This window comes from Stylophora pistillata, chromosome 5 (genome assembly GCF_964205215.1).
Source record: "Stylophora pistillata chromosome 5, jaStyPist1.2, whole genome shotgun sequence".
Lineage (NCBI taxonomy): Eukaryota > Metazoa > Cnidaria > Anthozoa > Scleractinia > Pocilloporidae > Stylophora > Stylophora pistillata.
In genome coordinates this window covers 5,112,229-5,123,405 of record NC_142523.1, presented here as the reverse complement: position 1 = coordinate 5,123,405, position 11,177 = coordinate 5,112,229, and the positions used below count along the sequence as shown (strand labels likewise).

The following is an 11,177-nucleotide window of genomic DNA, read 5'->3' as shown; positions in this document are numbered from 1 at the left end:
AGAGTGTAGAGCACTCCCATGATCAGGGCAGGCAAACCAAAGAATATGTGGCCGTTAATTACGCTGTGATATTTTATAAAATTTGGCGTCGGCCACACTGGGGCACAGCCTTTGGTACTCTCGATGTACTCGGAGTACATAAAGTTTGGTGGGTTTACCATGAAGGCGAACACCCAGCAGACTGGAATGACGAACTTGAGCTTTTTGAAAATGAGCCTCTTTGTTTCACTGTAGGGGAAGTTGATGGCCAGATATCTCTCAATCGTTACACAGACCAGATTGAAGTCTGTAGCCAATGCTCCTGGCCAGGCGAGGGACTCTCCCGTGAAGATTTTGCAGACGTAGTCACTAACAGTTCCCTCGGGGTGATTCAGCGTGCGGCTGAAGACGAACTTCGGAGACATAAAGATTGCAACCATCATGTCACTGATTGCAAGATTTACCAACAGATAATTCATTGGAATACGCATGTCTCGAAATGTCAGCACCACATAGCAGACGAGAATGTTGCCCAACAGATTAAGGAGACTCGAAAACGTGAAAGCGACGATGAAACTATCTCTTGAGTAGCTTTCCTCAGCCATGTCCTGAAGAAGGATAAAAACTACTTTGAAGCGATTTTTTATAAAACGAAGGTACATATTCCGGCTAAATTTTGAATGATGTAACTCTGTTTACGCGTACTATAGGAAAATGGTCTACGCTTGCCTCACAAAGAAATGAAAAAAAAAATTAAAAAAGAATTAAAAGAAGAAAAAAAGGGAATCTGATGATGTTTCTTTATGAAATAAAGAATTGCCACGACGATTATCCAGATATTTTTATCAGCTTAATGACTGTTTTCACGTTTCGGTACGGTGCGTGATACTGTAAAATATTTGAAGACGATAGTGATTTTTGTAGCGACACCACTTAAGAAGTAGAGAAAGTAAAGACTAAAATAAACCCAGGCTTATAGGGGAGTTGAACCCATGACCTTTGCGAAACTGGTGCAGTGCTCCACCAAATGAATAAAGGCTGATAGTTTCTCTACCAAATGAGTTGCCGAGGCAACTGGGAGCCGCCGTGTTCCTGGGTAGCAATGAATCGATTTAAAGACTGTGACGATATCAGTATCAACCCATCACTGTTAAATATAAAAGTTTGAATGACCGTGGCATGTCTTCATTCAAACACGTCACGATGTAAACTTAGGTTTGCCTTTTTCTTTCGTTTGCTCAAGTTTACCCTGGTAATTCGGAATTACTTTACGATCAGTGAAGAACAGATAGGGAATACCAAATCTGTGGGCAGTCTTCTTCTTCTTGTCGTTTCGGTATTAAACGAGAGAAGATTAACGCTACAGAAGTAGAAAATGTGAATGCTAACTGTATTCATAATGAACGTGGACTGCAGTTTGACAGCTTACTGAAAGTCATTCCTCTCAAACTACCAACGGAAAAAAATATGTTCGCAAGATCTCGACGACAACTCTTGCCAATGTCTGCCAAAAATTCTGATGCAAATTATTTTAAGTGTATCTGGCTTGTGAAAGTTGGTGCTCAATAGAACATTGTTCCCTTTTCTTTACAGATACCTGAAAATCTACTGATGTATGAAGAATTATCTATTTACCAATCCTGAGAGTAAAAGGTTAAAAATCCAAAATAAACAGCTCAATCCCAAGGGAAATTGTCGAAAAAAATAACTCTTTTAGGTAAAGTAGCGCTCAAGTCAGTATTTGAATGTGTCTTAATCAGATATAATTTTATCCCCTACCATTTATGAACAAATGAAAAGGAAGAGCGCTAAAACGAGCTAGAACTGCTCAGATATTTTTATTTTTATGCTTCGTGTACTCATTGGGCGCTGTTAACGACTTAAGAAATAAAGCTTTTCGAACACCGAGCCCAATTTTCAGTTAAACAGGTTTTCCCGTCTTGTCATAAAGTGAGGTTGAGCTTCGTAGCTTTTGCGATACACTACATCAAATTGGTGGCCGAAAATGCTGTCACGTAAGTTAAAAAATTTGACTTGCCCGCTGAGATTTCGCGATCTGAACAGTCCTTGTATGAGAATAAGTACTCATATAGATGTTTATGAGCCCCAAGAGGACGACTGCAGGCTTTTTCTAGCAAAACTCGATGAAACATCAACAGACCTGAATCTTTGTGAGACTGTTTGAATATTCATCTTCTTTTAACTTTTTGATTCTTGACGTTATCTTTTTGAACGGTTTTGACGAGTGGTGTGGCAGTGAAACCGGCAATATATTGTGATAATGTACCAAGCTCTGCGATACATCAACAATACATATCGTATAAAATGAATATATGAAGCTCATATATTTTTGAACTGCGGTGTTAGATACGTATGATGCACGATCCTCGCAGTAGATAGCGCTATTTAGGCAATAGCGAAAATCAGACCTGAAAAAAATCAGGCCTGTACGGGACTCGAACCACTGACCTCTGCGATATTAGTGCAGCGCTCTACCAATTGAGCTAACAAGCCAACTTGGAGCAGGCCGTTAAGTTGATTCGTAATAAACCCGTGAAAGTTCGTAATAAACCGCAGTTCAAAATATATGATCTTCATATATTCATTGTATCTGATTTATCACTTTCACGGGTTTATTACGAATCAACTTAACGACCTGCTCCCAGTTGGCTTGTTAGCTCAATTGGTAGAGCGCTGCACTAGTATCGCTGAGGTCAGTGGTTCGAGTCCCGTACAGGCCTGATTTTTTTTCTTTTTTTTTTTTTCAGGTCTGATTTTCGCTATTGCTTAAATAGCGCTATCTACTGCGAGGATCGTGCATCATACGTATCTAATACCGCAGTTCAAAATATATGATCTTCATATATTCATTGTATTCCTAAGGTTTGCAGCAAAACAGTGCTTGATAGCTGACTCTTATAAAAGTGAGAAACAGTCCCATCTTGGACCGCCGTGATTCTGTTCCTTCACAAATCCGCTGGCAAGACCCTTCCTAATCGTTTTGCAAGTTGTGAGAACATGTTTGGATTTCATTTAAGAGAATGTATGGGAATTACCTCCCCCCTTTGGCTAATAGTTTCCTTCTAAATAATATTATAAGGCAAAATGATACACACTTCATTACATAATAACTGTATTTATTTGAAAAATTGTCCTGGGGCACATTTCTCTAAAGGCCTCACAAACTTTTGTTCCCCGAGCAAAATTTCAATATTTAAACCTGTTGAATAGGAACACAGTTTCTGGGCCATCAACAAGTCAACTTTACTTTTTTATCTGATAATTTCATTGTATTATTTTCAAAATTACTGGAGCTTTGATCTTGAATGAAAACACAGCAAACGCAAAACAGCTTTTTGAGCCTGAAAAGTCACGAGAACTTTCGAGAAACAGACCCTTTGGTGCTTATTCTGTACTTTAAGGTGGCACACTCAAAAGTGCAGTATAACCCAACATTTCTGTATTTTTAAATTCTTTATATGATCGTAGACAGTAGTCTGTACTTTAAGATGGCACACCCAAAAGTGAAGTATAACCCAGCATTTCTGTATTTTTAAATTCTTTATGTGATCGTAGTCAGTAGTCTGTACTTTAAGGTGGCACACCCAAAAGTGCAGTATAACCCAGCATTTTTGTATTTTTACACTCTTTCTATGATCTTATTTAGTAGGCTGTACTTTAAGGTGGCACACCCAAAAGTGCAGTATAACCCAGCATTTTTGTATTTTTACACTCTTTCTATGATCTTATTTAGTAGGCTGTACTTTAAGGTGGCACACCCAAAAGTGGAGTATAACCCAGCATTTTTGTATTTTTACACTCGTTCTATGATCTTATTTAGTAGGCGGTGCTTTAAGGTGGCACACCCAAAAGTACTGTACAACCCAGCATTTTTTTATAACCCAAGCACTTCTTGTTTTGACTTCAATACTTGCAACGGAAGAATAGTCTCTCATTCAAGCCATATGTTCTCTAAATTGCTGCCAGTGTAACCTGACGTAGGGTACGAGTCATATACATTTGAATAGAAGCGGCGCTCAAATTCGATTTCCTCGAAAGAAAAGATTTAGATGGACGAGGAAAATCCTGCTATTGCACGCCAAACTAGACGAGCAAACTAAAATATTTCTCACGTTGAAATTTTATCCAGTCATATCTTGATCATGACAACTAAGTGGTTAAAAAAAAAAAAAACATGTATATTTGTTTTGCCAAAATTTGGAGGCCCACGAATCTTTGAAGATTGGCAAAAATTTGGCGATTTGCAAAAAAATTCAAATTTAGGGGTCACAATTTGTTTTTACGCTATTTTTTGACAGATTTTTCATTTAAACAAACAAGAAAAGCTCTAGTGCGCCTGAGTCTTAGACCACCCAGCAATATTTAGTTTATGTTGAGAACTATTTTAGGCACAATTAGCTGTCATCAGTTTGCAAAGGAGCTTAGATCAGAGATTTTCCAGATTGATAAATCAAAGCTTGAAGTAAAGTGGAAAGAATCGAATTCATGTCTGCATATAAAATGTACGTTTAGTTAACTCCCACAAACAGAAGCAGTTTGAAACGAAAATACTGTTATGATGGAGATTGCCTCGACAGATGTGAAATGTTTCAGAGCCAAACAGTAGACTAACAAAGAAACAGAGTTACCGCTTTTTACATGAAATCAACCACCTTTGAGATACAATGAAATATATGAAGTTCATATATTTTGTACTGCGGTATTAGATACATATGATGCACGATCCTCGCAGTAGATAGCGCTATTTATGCAATAGCGAAAATCAGACCTGAAATAAATCTGGCCTGTACGGGATTCGAACCACTGACCTCTGCGATACTAGTGCAGCGCTCTACCAATTGAGCTAACAAGCCAACTGGGAGCAGGCCGTTAAGTTGATTCGTAATAAACCCGTGAAAGTGATAAATGAGATACAATGAGATACAATTCATATATTTCATTATTATCAACCACCTTTCTTTGACAGTGCAGTAAAAAAGGCAAACCAGCTGCTAGTTCTAAATAGACACCGTCTCCGCTCCGCGTAACCCTCGGCCAATACCTTCAAATGGTCTTTCGGAGGTCCAAAGAAAGTAAGTCCAGTCCGCAGTTACCCTTTCAATCTATCTCTTGCTGGCTGGGTTTCGTCTAAGGTCACGTGAATTAATTTTGTCAGGTTTTAAACAAATATCCCAATCATCTTTTGTTTTATCTTTTAATTTGACAGCATAAGACCTTAAGTGGTGCTAAGTCCAAGCTGATACCGAGAAATGATAAATTATTCGAGTTTGACTATATCCGATCAGTAGCGGACACATATTGATAAGCTCCGAGAAACTAGCTATCGCTAATTGTGGAATATTGAACGCGATAGCACTTACAGTTATAAACCGTCGTCACTTAACGGTAAGTCTAAATTGTAAACAAGTGATTACATACGCGTTAAATTCATTTCGCTGTTGTTGGTGAATGAAGTGAATTATCGTTGTTCATCGCTTATGCAAAAACCCCAGCACTATTTTTGGTAACTGTTACATCCACAAGTAATTCACATCATTTTACGTAGTGTCAATTGAGAAACACATTGGTTTGTTGCTTGATTAGGTTGTTTGCTTGAGTCTGTTTGAAAGTACTTCCAAACCACTTTGCCGTATTGACAAACGTCCTGTTTAAAACATGTGACATCTCGATGTTTTGTGGTGTCTATCTTTCGAACCCCGGAAAGTTATCGTTATTTGGAAACAAAAATTCAAATAACAGTTTATCATGATGATGGTAAGGCACCAGATATACACTTAATTATCAAGGAAAAAAAGATGGCCCACGATGAGGAAATCGTGGGTCGGTTTCTCGAAAAGTTGCTAAACACTTTGAGTTATCAACTGTCGTAATCCTAGCTAGGACCTAAGTGCATTTCTTTACAAATAATCCTTCTTAGTGCTAAAAATCCTGACTATAAATTGCTTAATTCACATGAGTTAGAAATTCTTTAGCCGATTATAAACTGTACAAGCTTTAGGCAGAGTGAAGTGAATGATGGGATGATCTCACGTGGGGTCTGTTAGACCACCTAGAAGTTATGCTTACGATGCCAATAAACTGTCATCAACGTTAACTATGCCACAAAAGGTCTTTTCTCAGTAAACCCGTATGCATCAATAGCTATCCGAATGTAGAACCAACGGGCGAGCTATGATCCATCAGATATTTGGCGTTAAAATTGAAATAAAAATAAAGAGAATTGAAAGTTTAACTTGCAGTCCAAAATGAATAATACAGTGATCAAATTGGAATTGTACAAGATTTTTGACCGACCCTCACCCCTCTTATTCATTGATACTTGCGATTACTACCAAATAAGGGGATGAGCACGTACGAGCAAAATCAGACAACCAGGCGCGACAAAAATAGCGAGTTTTTTAGAGTTTATTGTGAGTTATAAATCCTCTTCGTGAATTATATTGTGCGAAGATTAAACAAGAAAACTAAGAAGAATCCGTGAGTTCTGCCAGTTCTGTGTACCGTTGTGAAGAACGGCTCAAAACCATTTGATTTTAGGTGTAAATACAACGCTGAAACATGCAAGTTAGGTGGAGTTAATAATCGGGATGAAAGTACAAAGTTACAGAACGAACAAAGAGCTCTGAAGTTGACCAGGTGGCTACTATTCATGCGATAATATGCGGTAATCCAATAATAACAACAGTATTGACTGGAAAAAAAAACGATCCGAGTGAGTACCGACATGCAAAGGGATTTAACCTGGAGGCAAAACATTAAGAGAAATTATTTTATTTCCCTTTCTTGCGACCAGGCGGGTATCAGCTAAAGAAATCGATAAATCAAGTAATTTGAATGCAGTTGCTGATTATTGATAGGGTCAGTCGTTTTTATTGAGAAGACTTTCAGCATTGCCATTGGCATCTCGCAATTATGCATGACTTGCTCTTAAAATATCCCAGGAGACAAGAAGCGAAGGAAAATAACAGTTGCCATAATAGAAAAATAAGCAAACGGAAGACAGGATAAATTTAGCCGTAAATGACAGAAAGTGGAAGTTTGTTGCTCCCCCGATATAGGCGCAGATTCATTAAAATGTATTTCCTGCGTATCTAGAGTCTCTGTTGATGTAGTGAGTACACCATACACAATGCATTTGTGTCGATCTTTTTCTTTTCCTAATACAGAATGTATAAAGTGAAAATTGCATGAGGTGTATATATGCCAGTGTTATTCAAGCTCTCCCCATGAAGTGTCTGATAGACATGTTCCCCCGGTAGATGGTCTGAATGGGGTTAACCGTTAGCCGGCCAAAAAATTAGCCGTAAAATGGACAAATTTTAACCATCATAATAAGTCGTGAAAAAAGTTGACCTCAAATTTTTTTCTTATAATCTCAACGGAAAGATACTAGCTGATGGCATAGTTAGTAGAGGGTCCCCTCTACTAACTATGCTGATGGCCAACTGGTTTAACTGTAACCTCATTGAGACCCTCTCGACACAGGTCTACATTCGCAACGGTGTTCAGTTCTTGATTTCCAAATATATTAGTGTGATTTATTATGTCAGCAACCGTTGGAATTTGGCCGCTTAGGCGCGGTAGATAGAATAGCACTTATCATGGGATTGGAGAAAAAGGTTTTAAAAGTCCTATAATATGTCAGAATAAAAAACTTCGATTACAAGTAACAAAAATTGGGCTCTTAATTGACTTTAAAACAATTGTTGCCGCGCCTTGGCTTGGCACGAAGTCCGCTTCGCGCAGCTTTCCCCTGTACTTTTAATCAACGCGGGAGACTGTACTTCTCTTATTTGAACGAAGCCATGATGTCACATATTAAACAAGCCGCTGGAATTTCGTCGAATGTTTGCTCGAGGAAAGGATTCTCTCACACCACCTCCAAGTCGATAATTGTCTTGCGCTTATTCTAAAAACAAGCAGATAAAGAAGTGACTGTTAGCAAACATATTACATCAGGAAGTATTTTGTCTTTAATATTTTCCTTTGGAATCTTTATCTTTATTCTGTATTTTGAGAAAAATAACAAACGAGTGAGATGCTACATTTTTTTTCTTTAGAATATCAAGAGGAAACAGCTTGTGTGGCTTGATATCTAGCTTAATTTATATAGAAAAGGCCAAGGCGGTACTCTTGTAAACGCTTTTGAGCTGCGCACGTCATTGACCTGATTATACTATTGTTTTTAAAAGTCAAAGCGCGCCTTATTTTGCGTTAATTACTATAATATTGACACAGGTGTCCGAAAGTCATCCGGTTTCGAGTTCTGACCAGTTCTTATTACTTATCAATTTTCTTTACATTTAGCAGTCATCTTAGAAACACCAGGAAGGAAAGACAGAGCTTTAATAAAAGCCAGTTACTGGCGTCTTCTACCTCGTAGAAGACCTCTTAATACCTTCTGTTTAACCTGCAGGTAGGCTCCTGAGGTGGGCTCTGTTTGGGTTTCACCTTTCGGCTCCTTTTCTGGGCACCGCCGCCTATTACACCTTTGATCGGCAATAAAAAGTTCCCTTTATCAAAGGTAGACCGTCCAGCCGAGGAATCACGTTCACTACATGACCAAATTACGATCTTTTATTTGTGCTTTGTTCTTTTGATAGAGCCAATTCTATTTTTATCCAAGGTTTTTGTTTTCCCTGTACCATTCTTGCCAACTGGGAGCGAGGAGAGCAACGAGGAAAGGTCCAAGAAAAGGAAGTGGTTAAACCTTGCGTTCGACGCTGTAAGTTGTGATCAGGCATACATATACATACTACAATAACGATATTTATTTTACAACTTTATTTATTTAGTGCAGATCTTTTATAGCCACATTTTGTGCCTTTAAGTTGAAACTATCGTGCTGCTTCGGTAACTACTCTTTTCCCACATCAAATTTCGTAGTAAATGGTTGATTAGTCAAGCAATAATGCAGACAATTGCAAAGTGTAGGGGAAAGAGGAGAACCGTCGTCTGCAACACGGCTCTTACTCAGCACAGAAAACATCTTCGCCTTGTTTTATAAATCTACGTCACGATATCAAGAACGAGTTTTTCTTTTCCAATACAGCGTGAGCCTTGGAGATGTGGCACAGCGAAAAATTGCTCTCTTCAAATGTGTTTTTTCGCCTTGATCTGCTTTTGTGTTCTAGAAATTCTTAAAATCTAAACAAGCGCCGATGCCCCCCAAATGGCGGAAATCAAAGACTCGAATGTAGACAAATGAGCTTTGCTCATCAAAAGTGCAAGGGCAGCAACTTTGTATCAATTTGAAAGCCTTGCCTGGGAAAGATCAGGGTGTAATTCAGTCTAAAACGGAACCGTTTCATTTAGTTTTGGAGCTCTCGCATGTTTTTGAAATCACTATTATTTCAAAATCCAAATATCGCATTTCATTAGGCTATTCGGGTTGTTTAAGTCAGAATCTTGCCAGGGAACGATTATTAGTCTAAGTTCCGCACTGATCAGAATATCAATACAGTAAACTAACCTTGCCATGAACTAAGTGAAGATATGATAATTTTGACTTCTATTCGTTTACAACGAACTACGCTTTCCCTCTATTATGACTACATGCTACAAATCATACCAGTTTACTGTTTGCATTTCTTCTTTACTAATTTCCACCATTTAATTCAATTCCTGTCACACGAGAATGCAGAAGCCCTAGATAGCACATTTTGCCTTCAGTTCCTGAAAAAACAATTTTTGAATGAATCTCTCAAGAGAGAGTGCCACCATTACTATTTCCTTCTAACTGAGTTTGCCGTTCTATCTTACAACAGATTTCGTCCATCACAGATGCCTACAAGTACTTTGTTAATTATAATTGTCATGGTAATATCTGCACAATTTGTTATCTCCGTGGTTGCTGTTTCGGTATCAGAAATCAACGAGGAGGGAGATTTCGGTAAGTACTGGCCATGGTTTGAAAGCCGAAACTAGAGATTAGTTCTCCTTATTTTCCTATGATATCTATAAGTTAAGATTTCATCAATCTCCTGAAACAAAAAAAGACAGCTTTAATTAATCCTTAAATCCCATGTATAAAAATCGATTTTCGTTATCCCGTTAATTGAATTTTTTCTTTCTTCCTGTTAATTGTCAGCCTAGAAATGTATTTTATCTAAAAAATGTAACATTTTTTTTTCACTTTTACAAATGAATCCCTGAGACTTGAGCCCTCAAAGATAGTGGGCTTCAGTTTCATCGAATGAATGTCTTCCTCACCTTGATCAAACCTAATGCAAAGGTTTCTGAAGTCAGTACAAAATATATGTAAACCGTCTCAAAAAAATAAGAGAAATCGCACTTAACGTATCAGAACGTACTAGGAGATAAATTGCGATCTCGTCATATTCTTTTGCCCCTTGAATACAAGAAAAAAACTCTATCTTTCTTTAAGTCCAATAAGGGGAAGGAAAAAAGATTATATGACAATCTGAAGCTTTGTCAGGGCTTTATCATTTAAATGCTCTCAGATTGAAGTTTTAAATCTCTAACTCTGAAAATTGATTTATTCTGTCGCGGGGTAGAAGAAACGTAAAACTGATTGAATACTCTGTTTTTGAACAGGACAATGGGTTGTGGAAGCCTTATGACTCCAGCAATATGTGCCGACTTTGAATTGAGCTGTTTGATGTCCAGCCTCGGTCTTGAAGTCTTATCGGAAATCGGAAAAGTGACATGTAAATGTCAAGTAATCAATTACAAAAAAAATTAATTCATTAGAGAGGACATTTAAGCTGATAATTTTGTACAGTATTTCTTAGCAATTGTTAAAACGGTGAAGTAAAATCAAATTTTTGCCTCAATTATTGCGTAGTCCTATTCAGAAAACCTTAATGTATCGAAATTACTTAGATTGAACAATGGAAATGATAATTCTTATAATATTTACACAAAACTGAGGCAGAATTGCTTTCTTTTCTTTAGTGTTCCACGCACAAGTGTGATATTGACGACCAATAAGTGGAGTAAATGTTAAACAAATGTTATCATTTCTCAAGATCCTTGAGGGTCACGTATTCTGACTCCACGGCTTCGTTGAGTCGAGAGTGAGTTTGTAACCGAGGATTTCTGGCTACAGATCACTTGCTGTGGTTTTTGAAAACTCTTGAAGTGACTCATATATTTGCATCATGCATCCATTGGCAAAATTGAATGTACCTTGTTTGATCGGGTTTAATAGAACT

At 37.8% G+C, this 11,177-nt stretch overlaps 1 protein-coding gene and 1 long non-coding RNA gene across 2 annotated transcripts in view; one reads left to right on the top strand and one right to left on the bottom strand.

Moving 5' to 3' along the window:
• The window catches only part of LOC111337247 (neuromedin-U receptor 2-like), a 1,107-nt gene extending 523 nt beyond the window's left edge, over positions 1–584 (bottom strand). The window contains exon 1 of the mRNA XM_022943518.2: positions 1–584. This exon is cut by the window's left edge and continues 523 nt beyond it. Coding sequence (XP_022799253.1) covers positions 1–584 — 584 coding nt within the window.
• Positions 585–4,978: 4,394 nt separating this feature from the next.
• LOC111337249 (uncharacterized) lies at positions 4,979–10,675 on the top strand. Its single transcript, XR_002695476.2, has 4 exons — positions 4,979–5,385; positions 8,627–8,725; positions 9,768–9,892; positions 10,558–10,675. It is a non-coding gene; the product is annotated as an uncharacterized LOC111337249 (long non-coding RNA).
• Positions 10,676–11,177: the final 502 nt, after the last annotated feature.